Source organism: Aulonocara stuartgranti, assembly GCF_965226115.1.
Source record: "Aulonocara stuartgranti genome assembly, chromosome: 12".
Taxonomy (NCBI): Eukaryota; Metazoa; Chordata; class Actinopteri; order Cichliformes; family Cichlidae; genus Aulonocara; species Aulonocara stuartgranti.
This window is the reverse complement of record NC_138948.1, coordinates 30,022,005-30,045,597: the sequence shown is the minus strand read 5'-3', so window position 1 is coordinate 30,045,597 and position 23,593 is coordinate 30,022,005. Positions and strand designations below refer to the sequence as shown.

The 23,593-nt window shown below is 40.5% G+C and overlaps 1 protein-coding gene across 4 annotated transcripts; it reads left to right on the top strand.

The window, feature by feature from the left end:
* The first annotated feature begins 203 nt into the window (after positions 1-203).
* On the top strand, positions 204-21,679 carry rabl6b (RAB, member RAS oncogene family-like 6b). 4 transcript variants are annotated; one of them, XM_082554440.1, is made up of 18 exons: positions 204-342; positions 4,240-4,347; positions 4,481-4,636; positions 4,719-4,853; positions 6,074-6,121; positions 6,277-6,306; positions 6,734-6,786; positions 6,979-7,067; positions 8,350-8,490; positions 10,455-10,560; positions 10,730-10,833; positions 11,191-11,576; positions 13,205-13,358; positions 13,576-13,779; positions 15,105-15,360; positions 15,512-15,698; positions 18,341-18,399; positions 18,890-21,679. In XM_082554440.1, exons 3-18 carry the CDS (start codon positions 4,507-4,509, stop codon positions 19,079-19,081), a joined length of 2,274 nt encoding a protein of 757 aa, XP_082410566.1. In that variant the 5' UTR covers positions 204-342; positions 4,240-4,347; positions 4,481-4,506; the 3' UTR covers positions 19,082-21,679. The 4 variants fall into 4 exon arrangements, with proteins under 4 accessions (XP_082410566.1, XP_082410565.1, XP_082410567.1 ...); XM_082554439.1 differs by having other exon boundaries at positions 4,449-4,636; XM_082554441.1 differs by lacking the exon at positions 4,240-4,347.
* The last annotated feature ends 1,914 nt before the right edge of the window (positions 21,680-23,593 follow it).

Below are 23,593 nucleotides of genomic sequence, written 5' to 3'. Positions count from 1 at the left end.
GCAATCTGCAAACACAAACAAATAAATATGCAGAAAAAAATTCGAGGCACAACTTCTTCTGTATTGTTGGAAACCTACTCAGACCTATTGAAATTTAAGTAAGAATATCCATGAGTAAGCTACTTGGAGCATAAGCTTAAATAATGTTTCGGTATCGCTAAGCTTGAGCTTTATTTTGAAACCGGATATTCACAAGTTTTGCGTGCTACTTGATGATTGGTCGGCGGTAGCTGTTTTCTTTGCAAAGGAATGTCGCTGCTATATCTCTGTCGGGATGGAGGTCTGACAGATGTTTTGAGGAAAAGATGCTGGGACTGCACGCTCCTATCTTAATATATACCCGTGAGTATTTGCAGCTGACGTTAACCTGAAAAACTCATCCTGACGTGCTGCCGTGTAGTGTCACTGAGCGCAGAAGTGGCAAAGCTAAGCTAATATTGCCTGGATTGCTAGCTAAAGAGAAGCCAAAGGATAACGTTACCCTTTAGCTGGTGTAACGTTAGGTAACAAGCCGGGCTGCCTCATCTCTTTTTGAAATCCGAATTGACCTTTACATACTCTTTCGAATTTTCTGATTTAAGAATGCTTAAACACATTGCTTGATATATTAAGCAAAGCTCACTGTTCTAGCTGAGCGAGCAGCACAGTCAGCTAATGCTAGCAGGATAACGGTGAAAGGGAAATTCAACCTGAAAACAGAATTAATTCGCAGCCATTGGTAGATAATTGCTCGGCTCTTTGGATTTGAGCTAGTTAATACTTTTTTTATTAACTTTTTAATACAAACAGACACGGAGCTTGTACTAATAATGTCAACTTGAAGACAAAGCTGATCTTGATAGCGAATAATGTATTTCTTGTAGGGACACTGTGACAGCTCCCATCAGGACACGGAGACGTGTTCTGAAGCTTTCTGTTTTTCAGCTGGTCAAATATTGTTTTAGAGACAGTTTCTAATTCATTGTCATTAAACCTACTGCGAAGAATCATCTGACAACGTCGTCATTATGTCTTGCTTCAGCTTGTGCCTCTCATGTTCTCCCATTACCATTTTGGTAACATAGTCGAGATTACCTCCCCCGACCCGTCAAAGCCAGCCGTTTATCAAATGATTTAACAGTAAAATTTGGACTGTGTGTGAGAGAGAGAGGGAGAGAGAGAGTGAGTGAGCTTAACCTTCTAATGTGGGGTAAAGTATAGATTGTGATTTACTGTTAAGTTCTGACCAGTCCTGTCTCTGTGGCAGGGATGATTGACAGTAATGAATATTTAGTCAAGTGCAAAATCCTTATGCTTTCTACCCCGTCATCTTCAGCTGTAATTGAAGCTGTGCTTTAATAAACTAAGCTACTATGACATCACCCCAGATGAGTATCTTTGTGATTGTCTTCCTGGCGTTTTGAAACTGGCAGGAGAGGGATGGATCAAAGTGAAAGTGCAATCTAAAACTATATTTAGAAGTTTCTATGGACGGACAGTTGTTTTAGAACTACTTTTATCTCGTTAACTCTCTAGCTAACAATGCTTGGATCATCCGATTGTTGTGTTTGTGGTGTTCCAAGCGTGTGCGCAACAGTGAAGTTGTCAAAACGTGGTAAAAGGTTTTTCCTCCTGTTTCTTTGTTTTTTAATTTTTAATTTATTGGGCAGTATAAATGTAGATAATGATAGATAACATCATTCATCCATTCTCTTCCGGTCCCCAAAAGGGGACAGAGCCTTTCAGTCTGTTGCACCAAGGCTGTGGAACAGTTTACCACTACAATTACGTTTGCTTGACTCTGTGGATTCTTTTAAAAAACAGTTAAAAACTCTTCTGTTCAAACAAGCCTTTTGTTGATCTACATATTTTATATATATATATATATATATATATTTTTTTTTTTTTTTACATTATTTACATTTGATCTTTTACATTGTATATAATGTCTATTGATTTTATTGTTTATTTTAATATTTTAATATTTGTGTACAGCGCTTTGTGATTGCCTGTCTGTGAAAAGCGCTTAATAAATAAAGTTTACTTACTTACTTACTTATCCTTATCAGGGTTGCACGGATGCTGGAGCCTATCCCCGTTACCATAGGGTGAGAGGCAGGGTACGCCTGGGACAGGTTGCCAGTCTGTCGCAGGGCTAACATATTGAGACAGACAATCATTTGCACTCACATTGACAACTATGGGCAATTTAGCATTGCCAGTGAACCTTACTCATCTAACTGCATGCGTTTGGACTGTGGAAGGAAGCCGGAGTACCCGGAGAGAACCCCCACAACAGATGGAGGAGTCAAACTCCAGACTTCTTGCTTTGGAAAGCAGCCTTAAAAGTAGTCAGTCAGTCATTTGTTGAGGTTATTTAGCAGGAAAAAAAAAAGAGTATTGCATCCACAAATATACATTTATTAATGTTTAATTATGTCTTTTAAGTACATTTTATTTATATAGGTTGCATTTAGCTCTTTTAATTTCTCTAACACAAAGCTGGTTATAAGCCAACTTTATCCCAGGCTTGAATGACGGAAAAATTACTCTTTCTTCTGATAAAAAGTTTGATTACATTCTCACATCGTATGAGAGGTTGTTCGATAAGTGTTCAAGGCCAACACTGTTAGATCCGCTTCAAAGAAAGTTTCACTAATTCTGGCTAAGCAGCTTACTTACTCATAGACTTGTGTTGGTCTCCTTTTACTTTCTCGGCTGACTAAAACATATCTGTCTCAGCTAGGGCTGGGTCATATCATACCGTTCACGGTAATACCGGTATAATGTCGGGCAACGATAAGAAAATGAAATATCGCGATAGAATATGGGTAAAACACGCATGTGCAGTGCTTTTGTTTTCATACGCACATGGCGGAAAAAGCATGGCGGCGACAGAGAATGAGAAGGGCAAAAGCTGATTGTTAAATGAAACGGATGAACCAGAATTGGTTTGTAAATATGCTACAACTTCAGTGGTGTGGCACTGGTTTAGCTTTCGTCCGTCAGATACACAACAAAGCATTATTTTTGGTAGAGCATGCTAGCGGGCCGTCGTTATTACCGTGTTTTTTGGAAAATACGGCACACTTAAAATCAATCCTTTGATTTTTCTGAAAATCAACAGTGCCCCTTATAATCCCGTGTGCCTTATGTATGAATTCTGGTTGTGTTTACTGACCTCGAAACGATTTTATGTCGTACACGGCACTGGAAAATCTTTCAAATGTTTTAGTACGACTTTGCTAAGCTAGGAACCCGCACCGCTTGATGGATTGTTGGAGCATTACGGCTATCGTAGGTAGGAGCCTCGCGGAGTGCTACGTACTGTGCTTCAACATAATATTACTGTATTATGTGTATAACCTCTTTTTAAGTTTTGTGGATATTATACATGGTTATGCTGAGGATATGTCGGCCAATTTCCACTGGAAATGCCTTTTGGTTAAACGGTCAGCAAGGATTTTGCATTTGCACTGTTAAATTTTTATGTAACTTTAATGCAGATTAAAAAAAAACAGCTGCTTGTTTAAGTGAAAATGCATTGATTTTTTTTTTTTTTTTTTTTTTTTGCACGAATAAAGTTGTGGAGCTGTAAAGTATTTTGTCTAGTGTCGATTATATCGTCAGTTATATCGTTATCACAAATTTTCAAATGTATATCGTGATAAATATTTTTGGTCATATCACCCTGCTCTAGTCCCAACTACAGTGGCCCATGTAGGACAAATTTGAATTGGGGCAGGTAAGAAAACATATTTTAGTTGAATACAATCTGCTGATGTCATGTCAGTGAGATTTTCCATACTGTACCTTTAATGCACTTCCACATAAACTGTCTTTTGACTGTCGTGGTCTAATGGCGTTCATACTTGCTGTGCTGTTGTTGTTTTCTTGTTATATTGTGTTTATTTTACTGAGAATTAGTTTCCAGCTGTACACAGCAGTTTTTCCAACTTTTTGAATAAATAAAGCATATCTTAATTTTTTTTAAGTTGAATAACTTACAATTCGCATTCATTTATTTTATTTCCGCATAAGAGTGACAAACTCGCACAAGAAGCTGGAACTAGTGGATTTGTGGTTTTTCTCATGTTCTAACACTTGAGCATAGTTTGATATAATTTTCATTTTTTGCAAAAAATATCAAGCCTGTCCTTTTCATCACACCTACATGTTAACAGAAGAATTTCATCTAAACAAGAGTCTTTAATCCCCAACCTCTGTCTCTGTGTTTTTCTTTGTTTTTTTTCCCCTTAGATGATGCTCAAAACAACATGGTAGTAAATTCTACTTGTGACAGGCAAAGAAAAACATCTGGTCAACTTTAAAAGAGGCACCGCTAAATTCAGTAAACCACTGAAGTTGGTACGAAGTGATTTGGCATCATATTTGCATCTCAGCATAGATCCTTAACTTCCTTGCTCGTGAAGATACGCTGCTACACTTTTACTTGTGTTGTCATTAAGGAGTCATCAGCCAGAGTTCCTCTCTACTGCAGAGTGAAGCTGGTGAAGCTCAGTCAAGATGTTCTCAGCGCTGAAGAAGCTGGTGGGCTCTGAGCCTGGCCAGCTCAAGGAGAAGAACATTCCTGCTGGTCTGCAGTCCATGAACCAGAGCTTGCAGAGACGCTTTGCCAAAGGGGTCCAGTATAACAGTAAGTAATCCAGCCAGCTAAATACATGTTCTGTCTTAGTTTGTTCAGTTTTATGGCATCTCCATCATGTCTCCTACTCCAGTGAAAATAGTGATTCGTGGAGACAGGAACACTGGAAAGAGTACTTTATGGCATCGACTGCAGGGCAAGAAGTTTGTGGAGGAGTATATACCCACTCAGGAGATCCAAGCTACAAGCATCCATTGGAATTACAAAAGTAAGCCAAGATAGCTGTGACCACATGTGATCATCTCACCAGGGCTGGGTGATTGATATATATATATATATATATATATATATATATATATATATATATATATATATATATATATATATATATATATATATATATATATATAGATAGATAGATAGATAGATAGATATAGATAGAGATATATATATATATATATATATATATATATATATATATATATCTCTCACCAGGGCTGGGTGATATATATATCACCCAGCCCTGGTGAGATATAGATAGATAGATAGATAGATAGATAGATAGATAGATCGATCGATCGATCGATCGATCGATCTCATTACAGTGTTTTAGAATTAGCCATTTCATTTATATCAATGTAGTCCAATGTTGCGTTACCAACTTATACACTTATTCTGCCACTGCACCTTTAGGTGAAGTAGACTGTGTTGTTCATGTACACACAGACTTTTTTCCTAGTTTGGTCGAAGCCTGCTTGAAGGTTGGATAGTTGCTACTCTATAGTACAGTTCTGTAAATGAGTGCATGTTCACAAAAAAACTGGTGTGCACGTGAACATCTGCACAAAGCCTCGTGCTTACTGTCTGATGATGAAATTTACATTACTTCCACCCTCTTCAAGTACACTGAACTACACAAAACTGACTTAATATGGAACTAACTGCAATTCACTTCCTTTGCAATTCACTTCCTGTCCTGACTGACAGCCCAACTACCTTTAATTAGGACCAATAAAATTAGATGTCTGCTTTAATAAAAGTGTCTGTGACACATCACATGTTGTTTTTGTTATACATACATACATACATGCATACATACATGCATGCATGCATACATATTAGTGAATCAGCCAAAAGGAGCTTTTAAATACTGAGAGGATTCTTTTGGTTCATGTCACCCAGCCCTGCTTGTCACCACTGCTTTAGTTATGTTTCTGTTTTGGTTTGACATCTGCTGTTTGTGCCTCATAATTTATTCCAGTGGCACCATATCAAGGTAAAAAGAAAAAGTTTAGCTGTAGTTTGAGCTAACTGATTGTTAGAGGAGACGTCCTGTATTTGTGTCAGTGCTTCCATACTAGTGAGAAAACACTACACTACTTAGCGCGAGTAGATCCACATTAGTCATTTAACAGTCAATAGATTTGAACTCTTCTCTCTGTAGTCTCAGAACATGAATAATGAATGTGTCCTCTGTGCTTGCCTCAGCTACTGATGATGTGGTGAAGGTAGAGGTGTGGGACGTGGTGGACAAAGGTGAGTGTTGACACACATGCCAGTCAAATTTCCTCTGAGGCTGACCTCTTGCATTATATCAACACATCCAATAGAGATGCTTGTTGCTTGTCTGTTCTGTCCTCAGTGTTGATGTTGTCTTTTTTTTTTGGGCACCTCTCTTACACTCATCTCAGGCCAAAAATATCCTCTTCCTGAAGGTGTAGGTGAGCGCTGCTACAGTATGTAGATACTAAACTCTTGTGTGCTGTGGGTTTGCCCTGCCTATCCCCACTCTTATCTGAATGTCAATATTGTCAGAGTATGGCTCAGGGTTGCTGCCTAGCTATGTCTCAGAGTTTGGCTGTTTTGTTTGAGGGTTTTCTTTCCTTTTTATTGTTTTGTTTATTTGTTTTTTGTTTTTTGCTACTGCTGCACCCAGTTGGAGCGTGAGCATCTGCAGCGTGTATTTAAAGGGCACTGTGTGGTCAAAGTAGGCTGCGAGATGCTTTTCTGTTAGAAAAGCAGTTGTGCTGCTGCTCTGCTTGCTCTATACCTTTATACTAACTTAAAGCAAAAACCAAACTGTAGATCAGGATTTCACTGTGTGTCAGCTTGTCTGATCTTACCATTTGTGACCAATTGTTCTTTCAGGCAAAGGAAAAAGGCGCGGTGACAATTTGAAACTGGAGAATGAGCCCCAAGAGGTGACTATCACATGGCTGTCATGTGTTTTGGAAGAAAGGCTCACTTCTAGTATGTGGGTTGCAGATTTTAATCAGAGAAAGATGTCTTATAAGGAGGAAATTGTAAAGGGGGAAAAAAGGAAAAGAAGCATATGATCTCAGCAGAATATTTTCCTCCAATTGTTCTTAAATATTAATTTGTTTGTGTTATAGTCAGATGAGGTGGCCCTGGATGCAGAATTCCTGGATGTGTACAAGAACTGCAATGGAGTGATCATGATGTTTGACATCACCAAGCAGTGGTAAGAGAGCTTTGTGTGTGTTGTTGTCTCATCAGGCAAGTCTATTTCTTTAATATGCATGAGCAGATAAAGTTTCATTGTGTCTGTCTGTGGCTATGAAGCTTCCACTGCTGGATTGTGTTCAGCTCTAGATGCACAATCCTTAAAATACATTCCACTATTGCTATTTTGGGCATCCCAAGGGAGAATTTTTTTTTTATGTATATATTAGCATGGCAAATGATATAACTGTAGGTTTTTCAGTGGGGTTTCATGTAAAGTAGGATCTGGTGTATCTTATGTCTCTGTGCTGTAGAGCTCTTTTGTTATTCAGCCACAATTAAAAACACATGAGTGAGCCTCACTGTTGTTCTAGGTGCTACAGTGACTAAGCACAGTAAATGATAGGTATGCTTAAGTGTAGCAAAAATTATAATCACGTTTACTTTGGTTAATGCTGTAGTCTAATCTCCATTATTAAATACTGTTTTTCATCATGCATTTAATCATCTTTAACAAGGGGATTTACTCACATTTCAAATATAATTCAAATTCAGATGTAAAGGAAATAAGTAAACTGTTTTAGGTGAAGGTGGCCGTTGGGGACAAAGGGTCCTCTGGAAGAGGCTTAGGCTCAGACTAACTTTCTGACTGTAAAGCCAGTCTTGGTTGGGCAAGACTAGCTAGCTGTCTAGGATCCATATTAGTGTTCCTGTCATGGTGTGACTCCCCAAGCGGTTGCAGCAGATGGCCGCTCCTCCCTGAGTCTGGTTCTGCCGGAGGTTTCTTCCTGTTAAGAGGGAGTTTTTCCTTCCCACTGTCACCAAAGTGCTTGCTCATAGGGGATCATTTGATTGATGGGTTTTTCTCTTTATGTATTATTGCAGGGTGTACCTTACACTACTAAGCGCCTTGAGGCAACTGTTGTTGTGGTTTGCCACTGTATAAATAAAATAAAATTGAACAGAAAATATGCCCTTGCAGGTGTATAATTTTCACAGACACCTCTGTGGGTAGGTCATTATTTTCTGGCTGTCATTAAATTACACAAAAATCAAAAAATGTGTCTATGTTTTAAAACATTTATACATTACTGTTTTGAGTCCCTGCTTAATTCTCTACATTTTAAAGCCAAATACTGAACTTCAGGGTTACCAGTCATAAAAACAGGAAAGCACAAGTATTTTAGAAAACTGTGTACCGTCATTTGTAAGCAGAGTTGGGGAAGCGATATTTGAAGAATAGTCAGTTTCCAGTGAATATTGATACTCCCAGATAAATGTTGTGATCCTATCAATTGCAGGACTTTTAATTACATCCTGAGGGAGCTGCCCAAAGTACCCACCCATGTGCCGGTGTGTGTGTTGGGAAACTACAGGGACATGGGCGAGCATCGTGTCATCCTCCCTGATGATATAAGGGACCTAATTGCTGGATTGAACAGGTAGATATAGATAATAATTGAATGTATACAGTTGAAATAAAAAGTGTGATAATAATAAAAGTTGTTTTCTCTGTAAAAAGTAAATCTTGTTACCTGATATAGCTGTGGAAAATGTTTTCAAATTTGAACATTTCAATGAGCATCGCATTTGCTCAATACTCTGGGATAAGCTACACAGACCTTTTTTGTGTCTACACTCTGAGCTTTTAATAAAGCCATAATGTCATCAAACCTTGCACACACATAGAAGTAAAAAAGTTTTAAAATCTTATTTTTAAGCCAAAAGTTCACCAACGTTTGTCCGTGTACCTCTGTATTTATACAGGGACTGTTTTGTTTTTCCACAACAACTGCATGAGCAAATTACCAGGATGGTGCCAAGTTGCAGGACCTGCCTATAGGGACTCAGAATACTGCACCATATATCACTGTGTTCAGTCACAGATAGCAAAAATACAGGAAACAGTACCAGGAATAAACAGGAAGTGTTGGAAGAAAACAGAACCGGGAACAATATAATTCTCTAAGGACTTTAATTTTTGGTTTTAACTTTAAAAAAAATTACATAATCAACAACTAGATTAGTGTTCTTTCACTGTGTCTGTGTCTGCAGCCACAAACCAGACATCCAGGGAACTGAGGGCTCAGTGACACAACCAAAACAGGAAGAAGCTTCTTTTTTTTTTTTTTGTTAATTTTGTTTTCTTACCCAGATTTGAGCTTACACCTCACCAGAGGGACTGGCTCTGCAAAACTTAAAACCCCAGTAGTAGATAACAGGTATCACAACAGTGGCCATCAACTTTCTCTAGTGGGCTGTCTGCTTCAGGCTCAATGCACAGTTGTGTAAAAATGGTAATTTTGTGGGTCATCCGACTCTTCTTCCCCACAAAATGATCCCTATGAGTGCCACCACTCCAATCAGAGACGTAAGGTACAGCTTAGCATCTTGCACATTTAAAACATATTTGCACAAAACATGCTGCAAGTAAAATAATCTGTGAAAACATGGTACTTCCCGGGGATTTTAAACCGAAACTCCTGCTACCTGCCAGTGTGGAAGTGCCTTAAACCTGAATTCTCTCTAACAGAAAAGATGTCTGATTCTATAAAAGTCTCTGGAAAAACAATTTTCAGCTCCCTTGATCTTTGACTTCAGGAAACTTTCCTTCCTAGATTTTATTCTTAATAAATACAATATGATTGTTTTGTAAATGATGGTTCGCCAAAGTCAAAAGGGAGGATAAAACTGTATGTGCTCATAATACAAAATGTTTTCATTTACAGTTTGTTATCCATTGAGCACATCAATGTGGCATTAGTTTCAAAAAGCTGAGATGGTCACAACAAAAACGCTAAACTTGTAGCGTTAAAACAGAATATCACTAACCAATGAGGGACTTGAAGATTGTTACCTACAATTTTTATATAGACTCTGCAGTGAAAACAGCGGTAGAAACTACGCTGAACAGTAGACCGTGGATAGAAGATAACTCGCATAATAGTGTTCAAAAGTGATGATGATGATGGATTGGATTTATATAGCGCTTTTCAAGGCACCCAAAGCGCTTTACAATGCCACTATTCATTCACTCTCGCATTCACAAACACTGGTGGAGGCAAGCTACGGTTGTAGCCACAGCTACCCTGGGGAACGTGACTTATATTTATTTGGCTGGTTGGTAACTAACCAGTATAATACAAATGGATATTTTACCACTGAAAGCTGTCTAGTGTCAAAGGGAAGGTGTTATCCACTGTCAGTTTAACAACTTAACAAGCTGATGATGTGTCTGATGTTTTTGTGCCCTTGAGGTGGTAAATGCAGCTACACCTCTCTCCGTTTTTTTTTTGTTTGTTTGTTTGTTTTTTTTATTAAATAACACTTGGACATCAATGAGGCATGTAAATATAGGGTATATATTCAGAAACTTGAGTTTACTACTAATGGTTTCCTTTTACAGACCTATGGGATCATCTTACATCCACTATGCCGAGTCCTCTATGAAGAATGGCTTTGGCTTGAAATATCTGCACAAGTTTTTCAACATCCCGTTCCTACAGCTGCAGGTTATTGTTTTGTTTTATGTGCTGAATATTTGATTTATTTTTATTTATAATATCAGGTTTTCAAACGCTATAATTTTTTATTATGATTTATTTATTGTAATGGAAGACAAAGCACACCTATTTCATCTCAGCACGTGCCCAGGTAATCATGCCATGTGTTTGTGTGCAGAGGGAGACCCTCCTGAGGCAGCTGGAGACCAACCAGTTGGACATGGATGCGACACTGGAGGAGCTCTGTGTCCAGCAGGAGACTGAAGATCAGAACTATGAGATGTATGCTCATCTTTATTCTCTCTGACAGCCTGTGCACTGCTGTTACTGAGCCACTAGAGGGACTAGATCAAAAGCTTTATTTCCCAAAATTCTCCCCCACTCTATGTAAAATATTATGTGTCCTCACTTTTTATGCATTAGGTGCTCTCATGTCCACTGCTGGGCTTAAACTAGTGAGCTGGGTGCACACTACTACCTCCATCTTCTAGCAGTTGAATTTAGCAGATTTGTAAAATGAACTACACATCTGTGTACATTTCCTTCTACTGAGTTTTTCCTTACTCTAGTTTCTAAACTGTATTGATGGCCTCAGATGTTATTCAAAGTCTCTTAAAAGTCCTGTTGTGATATCTGCAGTTTCCTGGAGAACTTGGAGTCTCGCAGTAAGGGCTATGGTTCCCCTGGTCCAGCCAACGGTCAGAGTCCCTCATCAGGCTCTCAGTCCCCCATTGTCCCTCCCAGTGGGGCCTCCACCGGCAGCTCCAGTCCCAGCACTCCACAGCCACCAATCCCTTCCCAGCCACTCCCACAGTCACCATCTGTGTCCACAACCTCTCCTCCGCCTCCCACAGCAGCAGCAGCTGGCGGGGCAGCTTCACCTGCTGCTGAGGTAAAATCATTGGCCCAGTCACCCGAACACCTTCAGTCACCAGCTGCAGGAGCGTCGGGCCCACAGAAACGCAGCTTCATCTCCCGATGGTTTGGCTCATCCCCAGCCACCGAGGCTTCTGCCTCAGCACCAGGTCAGTCCTACACAGCACTCGCACAGCAGAGTGCTCCATGTAGTCTCTACACCAGCCATCTGTGACAATATTTCTGTCTATTCACAGCCATTAGCACATTCGTCCACGTAGCATTACAGTCCAACACTGCAATTTTGCACTCAGGTTAAGTGGACCAACACTCTCAATTATAAACAAATTCAATAACAGTAAATCATGAGTAGCAACCAGAGGTTTGATCCCAGGACATACACACCATGACATGAACATGCACTGCTGCTGGTTGAAGCAAATTGTGGCCATGACAAACCTGCATATGAATCACTCAGTGGCTTATGTAGACACAGAGGAACTGCAGGCGTATATAGAGATGCTCATTTTTGGATGCTGTTTACAGGTCAAAAAAATTAATCAGTTTAAATCTGCAGGGTACTGCTGCAAGCCCCGCTCATCAGCAAATGTAAGGGCGGTGTGACTTTTCCATGGACAGGAAGAGAACAGCTGGCAGCACAACGTGGGAAGCTTACATGCAAAGATCAGTCTGTCCATTTACAGCTTCTGCTCCACCTCAGCTGGAGTCCCTCTTCTTGAGGGGTTAAAATAAAAAAAAACGTGATTAATATTTATATTTCAGGATGAAGTATTTTTGAAAGATTCCATCATTTAAAGTGGAAAAAAATATTACTTTATAATATTTTTGCAGGAGTTTTTGCAAAGCTGCCACTTTTTTGTCCTTAGGGCATTGAGTGTGACAGTTTCTTGTTTTTGTTTTTGTTGCAAAGAGAGGTGACTATGACACTGCAAAAAAAATAATAATAATGAACTTGGTGTTCATTATTATTATTATTTTTTGCAGTGTTTCTGCCAATCAGTCTCATTTTAGGGCCTATTGAAAATAATCAAATATTCCTTGAAATGTATTTCATGGAAATTGTTGTTCTTCTTTGGGGTTTTTTTTTTGTTTTTGTTTTTTTGATAAAAATCAGTGGAGCTATATAAACATACTGGCCTTCAAATCATTAAAATCCATTAAATATTATTAATATTGGATATTAAAAGTTCAGACCAAAGTAGTTGACTGAGTCATTTAAAGTGGAACAAATATTACTATATAATATTTTTACAGCACTTTTTGAGAAGCTCCACTGTTTTGTCTTTAGAAAGAGTCAAAGACGAGAAGAGTGAGGATTTTAAAGAATCATCTAAGGGTTAAGAAAGCTGTTCAGTCACATCCGTCAAATCTTGATAAACTAGAATGTAGTAAGCTAATGAACACATTCAATGGAGATTGTTATATCAGTTACTGAATAAAGAGTTCACTTTGAGTTTTCTTTGTCCTCCGGGCACTGAGAGTATCCAGACCAGCTTTAGAATATATTTGTTGACCGTAACTGAAACTGCCAGGTCCATAGTAAGTAGTCACAAGGTTTGAGACTTGGGAGTTGAGAAATGCGGAGCATTTAAAAGGATCAAAAGACTGGCTGGTGTTGGAATGTCATGTGATTTCAGTCTTTCCCTGCAGTTTCTGTATAATTAGCTAAAAGCAAACACACAGTGGTTCTGCTTTGGAGCTTTTGAACTTTAAAGCGTAGATTTTTGTTCTGAGTCATTTTGCTCTCAGTCAAAAATTGTCTCAATGTTTTCCTCAGAGGAGCCTCCTGTACCAGTGTGTCCTGCTAAGGTGCAGAGTGTGGATGATTTTGTGCCAGATGAGAGACTGGACAAGAGTTTCTTGGAGGACAGCCTGCCCTCCAAGACCAAGGTGCCCCGACCTGCAGCAGCTCCCACTGTGGACAGTGACAGGTGAAAATTTTCACAAATACTTCTGACTTGGCCTGTTTTTACTTTTAGAAAATACTCTTTGTCAATGTTTTACATTTTACCTTCTTTATTCAACATTTAGAAGAGGTTGAATTAAATTTTTAAATGTTTTACTACATTGTTAGTCACTAAGTGTCTGCTTTCGGTCACCTCTTCAAGCCTCTTTGAACCAACTTTTCGTGTTCTTGCTTCAACCCAGTGATGGTGAGGATAGAGGAAACCCCATGGTGTCCAGTTTCCAGGATGAGCTTGACCCTGATGATACTGAGCCAAGCCTTTCCAACTCTAAGGCCCTCCCCCCCATTAAAGATATCACTCTGAGCAGTGACGAGGAGGAGGGAATACCAACAGCGCTTGTAATCTCACAGGATCAAGACCTGGAAAGTAAACCTGAGCTCAAAGCGTAAGTCAAGAAATTTCATTAGTGACACAAGTGATATACTGCTCAAAAAATTAAAGACACACTTTTTAATCTGAGTTTAGCATTAAGTCAGTGAAACCTCGGGGATATTGATCTTATCAGTTAAGTAGCACAGGAGGTTGTTAATCAGTTCACTTAACAAGAGGTGACCTAGAAGGGCAACAATGCGACAACAAAGCAGGAATAGTTTTACAGGTGGAGGCCACTGGTATTTTCTGCCTCCTGATCTTTTCTGACTGTTTTTCTCTAGTTGTATGCATTTGATTAGGGCCAGTGTCACTACTGGTAGCATGAGGTTATATCAGGACCCCGCATAGGTTGCACTGGTAGTCCAACTCCTGCAGAATGGCACATCAATACGCACACTTGCAATAAGGTTTGCTGTGCCTCCCAGCATAGTTTCAGGAACATAGCGGAGAATACAGGAGACAGGCAGTTACTCTGTGAGAGCTGGACAGAGTCACAAAAGGTCCTTCACCCATCGGCAGGTCTAGTATTTGCTCTTTTGTCCCAGAAGGAACAGGGTGAGCTCTGCCAGAGCTACAAAATGACCTCCAGCAGGCCACTGATGTCAGTGTCTCTGAACAAATCATCAGAAACAGACTTCATGAGGGTGGCCTGAGGGCTCAACATCCTTTAGTAGGGTCCTGTGTTCACTGCCCAACACCATGTAGCTCGATTGGCATTTGCCATAGAATACCAGAATTGGCACCACTAGCACCCTGTGCTTTTCAGAGACAAGAGCAGGTTCACCCTGAGCACATGTGACAGATGTGAAACAGTCTGAAGAAGCCATGGAGAACGTTATTCTGTCTGTAACATCGTTAAACTTGACTGGTTTGGTAGTGTCAGAGAGGGACATATCAATGGAGGGACACACAGACCGCTATAGGGCTAGCCAGCAGCACCCTGAGTGACGCTAGGTATCACGTTGAAATTCCCGGGCCCACTGTCAGACCCTACACTGGTGCAGTGGGTCCTGAGACATCAGCTGTCATCTCATTAGGAGCATGCCCCGACGTTGTCACACATACATACAAGCACATACAAACATACAGCCATACAAACCACTGAGTACCATTTTTGCAATGAAATTTTGACAAAATGGATTATCCTGCTGCATCACTTCTTTACTTTGAGTTTTGAGGTGTCACTGTAGGTTGATGTGTAAACGATGTGGCATCCCTAACGCATGACCCAGTACATATCAGTGTAGATATGCAGCCTATCCCCCCCCCCCCCCCCCTTTCCCCCATTGTGATCTGATATGTTTTTTGTTTTGTTTTTTTACGTGTTCCTTGAATCAGGCCTATAATCACAAAACCAAAGGTGACATCTAAAGCTCCGGATCCCCAGGGCCAAACCACACCACCCATCTCCCTCACTTTAACTCCCGCAGTAGAGCAGCCAGCCCGACACCAAGGCAAGAAGAAGGGAAGCACGCCCAAAGTGGAGGACTCTGACACAGACCCTGAGGCTCCTGTGGCTCAGCAAATGCTCTCGTTTGTGATGGATGACCCTGACTTTGACTCTGAAGCATCAGACACACCTAAAATTGCAAAGGTAAACAAAGATACTTCCACTATGAGGCCAGTTCAGGTCACAGATCTGGAAAGCAAAATCTGCAACAGAAATTAAATAGATGAAAAGTCAATTAAAACTTTTCTGTTCTGCTTCTTTAATGAATATACATTTGCATCCCTTTTGAATGCAGGATACATTTCCAGTCAGGGATGAGCTTCTGTCTGACCTCTCTGATGATGACATGCAGTTAGCCAAGGTGCCAGAACCCCTAAAACCCACTGTGATCACCTTCAAACCCAAGGACGACACTGACCTGTTTGGTCTCGGGATCCAAGAAGAGCCTCCTGCAGCCAAGGAAAGCAGCGAGGATCAGGAAGGCAAGTCCTTAAATACTTGTCGATGTAACTCCACATTTGATTAGCTGATGAGCAGGCAGATTAGGTCAACAGAACCCTTTAGATTCAATTGATATTGCACAGTGACTTCAAGGTGCTTGATATTGTTATGTAAAGACCCCACAATAACAGAGAGAAAACCCCAACAGTCAGACAAAAGATGCATCATGGAAGAGACCCAGAGTTTAATATTAACTAATTGTTAAATGCAGAGAGGTGTGTAAGCACATACTGAGGGAGAAAGGTAACTGAAGAAGAAATACTTAATGCATCATGGGAATCCCCCAGCAGCCTACACCTATTGCAGTATAACTAAAGGAGGATTCAGGGTACATGCTTTAGCAAAAAGGAAAGTTTTAAGTTTAATCTTAAAAGTAGAGATAGTGTCTGTCTCTCAAATCCAAACTGGAAGCTGGTTTCATAGAAGAGGGGCCTGAAAACCGAGGGCTCTGCCTCCCAATTCTACTTTTAAATACTCTAGGAACAACAACTAACCCAGCTGTCTGAGAGCAAAGTGCTCTGATGGGGTGGCCTAATTATGCGAAACGTTGTATGTGATGAGAAGGATTTTAAAATTTCATTCTGGATTTAAGGGAGCCAATCAAAAGAAGCCAGTATGGGAGAAATATGCTCTTTCTAGTAGAGCAGGGCGATATGGCCAAAAATATTTATCACGATATATATATGAAAATTTGCGATAACGATATAACTGCATGAAATTAAAGGATATAATAATTGATGGGAGACAAAATACAACTCCACAACATTACTAGCGCAAAAAGACAACCTTCCATTTATTTTCACTTAAACAAGAAGCTGGTTTTTATGTACATTAAAGCTTTATAAAAATGTAACAGTGCAAATGCAAATTCCTTGCTGAAAGTATAACCAAAAGGCATTTCCAGTAGAAATGGGCTGACATATCCTGAGCATAACCATGTATAATATCCACTGAAGTTAAAAAGAGGTGCTTTGCAACATTAAACTGCAGTGTGCAGTATGTATTTTTCAGACCATAAGGTGCACGGGATTATAAGGAACATTAAGCGAATCAAAGCAGTCAGATAAATCAAACTTTATTAAACTCATTCTTCTTGCTTCCTCCACTTCTGTACCATTGATTCATTAATGTTGAATTCTTTGGCAGCTGCTCTATTCCCATGTTGTTGCAGTATAACTAACCTCGTATCGTGGATGGATCATCTCAGTTGTTATCCTGACTGAAGTTTGGTCCGTTTACAGCATCCTGCCATGCGATTGCATTTGTCTCTAACCATGAGGAACCTTCACGTTAACTTTTATAAGTGGAAAAGTGTTAGTGTTCGTCCTCCAGCTTCACTGTTTATGTTATGCTAACATAGCTGTGTCGCTAGCGATCACGTAGCACATCATTATATACCAGCTAGCCCAACTTCAGTAACCCTACAAACGTCACTACTGTTTAGTTTCCTGTCTTCATTTATGTTGGAAGTGATAGCAGAGCTGTACGTTTGAATTTTTTCAGAAATCTCTCAGTCAGAACATGCTATATCATGCTTAGGTAACTAGCGAAACTAGCGAGCTAACTTCCGCTAGCTTCCTGCTAACTTCTAACTCCGTTAAATGTAATAAGTTTTGTTTTCATGGATGCCTGGAAGTTAAACTTTATAGTTACACCTGGTAAAGCAGCAATGCTGATTGTTTTATTAAAGATGAAAGAATTTAGACAGTTTTTAACTCTCAGTGATGCTGCAGTGTTGTTTGACCTGAAGCATACAGAGTTTAGGACCCAGATTACTCCCAGATTTAAGAGCATCTTAGTCCGACAAATATGACAATAACGACGGCCGCTTGCATGTTCTGCAAAAAATGTGCTTTGTTGTGTATCTGACGGACAAACACCAAACCAGTTCCACATCACGGAAGTTGCACCATTTTTACAAACCAATTCTGGTTCACCTGTTTCACTCAACAATCGGCCATGTGCGTATGAAAACAAAGGCACTGCGCATGCGCGTTTTACTCCCATTCTATCGCGATATTTCATTTTCCTATCGTTGCCTAACATTATACCGGTATTACCGTGAACGGTATAATATGGCCCAGCCCTACTTTCTAGTTCCTGTCAGTACTCTTGCTTCAGCATTTTGGATCAACCGAAGGATTTTCAGGGAGTTTTTAGGACATCCTGATAATGAATAATTACAATAATCCAGCCTAGAAGTAATAAATGCATGAACTAGTTTTTCAGAGTCACTCTGAGACAGCAGGTTTTTTAATTTTACAAAGTAAGACAGCCTCACGTATTTATTTAATATGTATATTGAAGGAAATATCTTGGTCAAAAACAACTCCATTACTCAGTGTTAACTGAGACCAGGGTAATGCCATCCAGAGTATTGGTCTAGACACCATATTCTAAGATTTTTAGGGCTGATTACAGTAACGTCAATTTTATCTCAATTTAGAAGCAAGGATGTAATTGTTTCATGTTATTAAGTGGTTAAAACAATTGTCCTTTTTTGAAATGGTCTGTTCTGCTGGTTTTGTTAAGAAACTGAACTTTAACATAAAACGTATTTAAAATGACTCCATCAGATGTTCACCACTTGTGAGAGTGCTGTATGCATGTGCTCCTCTTTCAGAGAAAGAAAGCAAGCACTCCTCCAAGGAAAAGAAGAAAAAGAAGAAGAAGAGCAAAGAGGTAAACTTTTTGTTGATATTACATACTGTAAGGACTTTGTGTCTAAAGAAGAGAAATAAAACAGTTTTTCTCATTGACCATCGAGTGTATAGTATCTACTGGTATTAGAAATTGAATGCCTGGTACTGAGCTGTGGTGACGGTCGGTGAGCAAGAGGATAGTTTGGAGACATTGCTGCTACAAAGGTGTATGTAAAATGTTAAATGATTATTTGTAAAGATTTGAATGAAAATTCAAAGACATAATGAGTGGACATTCTTATCTAACACACTCACCAGTGAGGGGTCAGACGCTTCAGACTTCAAACTTGATTTAAGTCTTTAACTGCAAGTCTGCAAACCGCAGGGTTTTTTTTTTCCTTTATTAAAAGGATTCTGTTGTTTTGCTATGAACGTGAACAGAAATAGAAAAGTTCAGCTTTTTATGTCGTGAACAGCCTCTGAGGTTCTGCCGGCGAGTCCTACAGTAAACTGTGTGCCGTCACTTACAGGAGGATGAAAAGAGCAAGAAGAAACACAAACACAAGAAAAGGGAAAAGGATGAAGCTGCAGTGCCCGATGAGAAGGAGAAAAAGAAAAAAAAATCCAGGACCAAGAAAACCGAAGTGGATGAGCTGGAGGACTTTCTGGGCGGTGGGGCAGCATCAATCAAAAGAGATGATGGCGATTATGAAGAGCTATAAGAGCTCCTGCAGAAGGGTGCCAGGGCACAGGGTTGTTGGTGGTTTGTATGTGCATAAAGCAGCATATCCAAGCCATACACTGTATACAAGGCTAACAGCACCCAGGTAAAATAAGCCAGGACTCTGCTATGTTTGACCTGTATATTACGTTTGTTACGTTTGTTTTTCCCATCTGCGCCTGTGCTGTCACTTCCGTTCCAACCACTAAGAACAGGCTGGGACACCCACATGTACTGTAGTGAGTGGTAACAGAAATACGATGATCAAGGTGGCCGCAGCTCAGCTCTTTGTACTCTGACGCATTTAAATATGTTGGAATAAGGTTTTATTTGACATCATCCACTCCACGAACCAGCTGCTGTAAATAAAGCTTAACCATTTAGTCTGAATGTTGGTGTGGTTGGTGTAATAACTGAGAGCATGCTCAGAGTGAGAAGTGACTTCTTAAAGAATCCATTGTGTTCTTTCTCTTTGTTTCTTGAGCTTAATGGTTAATGGTAATTTTAGTCTTGTGTCTAAATATGAACACTGGAGGAGAATTTAGATGATTTAAGAAGGCCTTCCTGTTTTTTCACACTCCTAAAGTTCATCATCCTTGCAAAGTTGGCTGAATCTGAAACTGGATATTTTTCTTTCTCATGGCCTTCTGTGTTTAACTCAACATTAGGCTCTTTGTGCTTGTGTTATTATTAAATTATTATTATTAAGCAAGATCATCTCAGTGGGATCTGTTTGGTAGGTTTCTGGTGCCGTCTTGCTTCCAGATTTTTCTTCTGTGAGAGTAAGAACAGCAGCGACTGTTTTCTGGAGCTTCCTTTAACAGCGGCTTTAGCTCCTTCTCCCTGAACAGCAGGAGTAAGTTGATGGTTATTTTGAAAGCAGGACACCTTCTAATCTGTGTTCTTAGCTGTATGTATTTTAGAAGGAGCTGTTAACAAAGGCCTTCAATAAGCAAATCTCTCAATTCAGCAGCCATCTTGAATCGGATCTGGGGGCTTATTTAAAAACCGCTTTGAGACTGGGGAGAGAGCCGCGACTCTGCTACTACTCACGCCTACAGCATAGCAAAGGAAGCTGTTACTAACCTCTACTGTGTGCATGTGTCAGTGCAACAACATGATTGGCTAAAGTGTTTCTCATTTCAACTGTTGACTGGCTCTTTAGACTTGTAAATCTTGTACACAGTGTACATCTTCTCCTTAGTGATCTCATACGGACAGAAGGTCAAGCAGGGCCAGAGCTGTGGCTATTTTTTTTTTTTGGACATGATCGGACAAAGAGTAGAAAAAATGTCTGAAATGGAGCATTTAAAGCAGTCTGAAGCCTCACTGCCACTTCTGCATACTGATTTGAAACATCCCACTAACTGGAAACATCCAGAAAAGTATTTGCAAGTGACTGATGTTATCAAGACATCACCACCAAACAGGAACGCAAAGTTTCCGCAGGGTTAAATCTCAATACATTTGAATTACATACGAATCTGCTTTGAGGCGTCCATGACCCTCACAGTCCATGTTTCCCCCCCCACATAAAAGCTATGTGTGATTCCAGTGCTAAATTCTCTTCCTGTTTTCCGATTGCCTTAACGGAGGTTTACTACAAGGGAATGATGTGCAGCTGTCCTCGTGAACCATTTCAAGTGTTCTTACTGTAATCTGTTGGCTAGCTCGGTCAGGTTAAGAATGTTGTCCTAGCCTTTTTTTATAGGTGGATCTGTATCATCTTTAAATTCTGTTTAAAAGATTGCAGTGACTTGGTTGTTTGCTTTGGTGTCACTCTCAGTGGAGTTTTGTTAACATTCCCAGGACTTTTACTTTATTTATTGCTTCCATTTTGTTGTTTTCTTTGCATGTTTTGTGCCCAGACTTTGCTAAAAACTCATGCAGGTTTTTTTGTTTGTTTGCTTGTTTTAGTTGTTGTTTTCTTTCGAGTTACATCTGTTGATATTTGTCATCCATTTCCTGTTATCCATCATGCTGTGGTTTACTGCCAGAGCTTCTTAAGAAACTCTGCGATGGTATGAACTGCTCCACCTTTGTTTATTTCAGCTGCTCTTGATGGACTCGTGATGACATGCATCGTCTCCCAATACTGAAATTTTTCAAAGAAGTGAAGCTTCCAAGATACATCGCATGTATTCTTTTGACAGCTTTAATATGGTTTTCCATCACATATACACACAGTTTACAAAAAGGTAATTGCGTTATTCCAAAGTTGAAACTATGCAGCATTGATCCTGAATACTGTATGCTCTTCTTTTTATTGTCTCTCGTCATGTGATTGAGGATAAATGCTGACACCACAGTTTCAAGCAAAGCATGAGACTTAAAATGTACAGCAAGAAAAGAATGTAAAAAGTGTAAAAATAAAAAGATATATTTGAAGAGCTTTGTTCCAAAATGAAATGTACAGCATGTGGGAATAATGTCATCTCCATGAAATAAATACAGCTTCATTAGGGGGTTGTTGTGACTAAAGTAATAAGATTTCTGAATGAATGATATGCTCTTTAAAATACTGGGTTTTTTTTTTTTTTGGTTTTTTTTTCCTCCTAATGGTTGTACAGCATTTTGGAATGAAACCCTTCATTTGTCACCCCATGACATGGTCCATCTTTACACTATGTGTGAGTTTGCTTATGTTTGGTTTGTCCAATAAATGCAAACTTATTTCTTCATAAAAAAGATGTGTGTGTCTCGTCATATGAACATATTGAAGCCCCTTGAAGCAATTGCTGTTGTGATTTGGAACTATGTAAATAAAAAGACCGAATGTTCAATTCAATTCAGAGAGGAGCCTACAAAGCTTTTCCCCTCCCCCACCTCGGCGCCTCAGACCATATCACTGTCATGCTAATGCCTGCTTACAGACCGCTCGTTAAAACCACCAAACCGGTTCGTAAGCGGATACAAGTGTGGCCAGAAGGGTCTTCGGAGGCTTTACAGGACTGCTTTAACACCACAGACTGGAACATGTTTAAGCAGGCTGCCACCTATAACAACACCACTGACCTCCAGGAGTACGCAGAGACTGTTACTGCCTACATCAACAAGTGTATTGAGGATGTAACAGTCACGAAAACCATAACTGTCCGGGCAAATCAAAAACCATGGATGACAGGAGAGGTCTACAGGCTGCTGAAAGCTCGGAATGTTGCCTTCAGAGATGGTGACGAGGCGAGCCTGAGGACAGCTAGGGCCAACCTTTCCCGTGGCATCAGAGAGGCTAAGAGACAGTACTCCAGGAAAATATCTCATCACTTCAAAGACAGCAGAGACTCACGGAGCCTGTGGCGGGGCATTCAGACCATCACAGATTACAAGCCCCCACCACAGACCTGTGATAGCACTATCCCCCTGCTGAACGAGCTGAATACTTTCTTTGCTCGCTTTGAAGTCCAAAACAGCACCACTGCACAGAAGACCCCACCCCCTCCTGGTGACCAGGTGATGACTCTGTCCCCGGACAGCGTGAGGAGATCCCTCAGCAGGATCAATGCATGTAAAGCTCCGGGTCCTGACAAAATTCCTGGTCGTGTACTGAGAGACTGTGCAGTGGAACTCACTGATGTCTTCACAGACATCTTCAACATATCACTCATCCAGGCTGTCGTCCCCACATGTTTTAAAGCCACCACAATCATTCCGGTTCCAAAAAAGTCATCTCCCTCCTGCTTTAATGACTACCGTCCTGTTGCACTTACTCCCATCCTGATGAAGTGCTTCGAAACACATCAAGACTGTCCTGCCCCCCTCCCTGGATCCCTTCCAGTTTGCGTATCGGCTCAACCGATGATGCCATCTCCACTGCACTCCACTCAGCACTCACACACCTGGACAAAAATGACTCATATGTTCGAATGCTGTTCATAGATTTCAGTTCAGCATTCAACACTATAATCCCCCAACAGCTCACTCAAAAACTGGTCCAGCTGGGGCTCAACACCTCACTGTGCAACTGGCTGTTGGATTTCCTCACCGGAAGACCTCAAGCAGTACGGGTCGGCAGTAATACATCCAGCACCATCATTTTAAACACGGGGGCCCCGCAGGGATGTGTGCTGAGCCCCCTCCTCTTCACTCTGCTGACCCATGACTGCACTCCATCATATAGCTCCAACCTCTTCATCAAGTTTGTGGACGACACAACGGTGGTGGGTCTCATTAGCAACAGGGATGAGACCGACTACAGAAGTGAGGTGAGACGCCTGGCCACGTGGTGTGTTGACAGCAATCTCTCTCTGAATGTGGAGAAGACGAAGGAGATTGTTGTGGACTTCAGGAGAATGCACACCCAACATGCTCCTCTGACCATTGACGGAGCGTCTGTGGAGAGAGTGAGCAGCACCAAGTTCTTGGGTGTGCACATCACAGAGGATCTCTCCTGGACGTACAACACCACAGCACTGGCCAAGAAATCACAGCAGCGTCTCTTCTTTCTCCGCAAACTGAGAAGAGCAGGAGCTCCAGCCCCCATCATGTACACTTTCTACAGAGGCACCATCGAGAG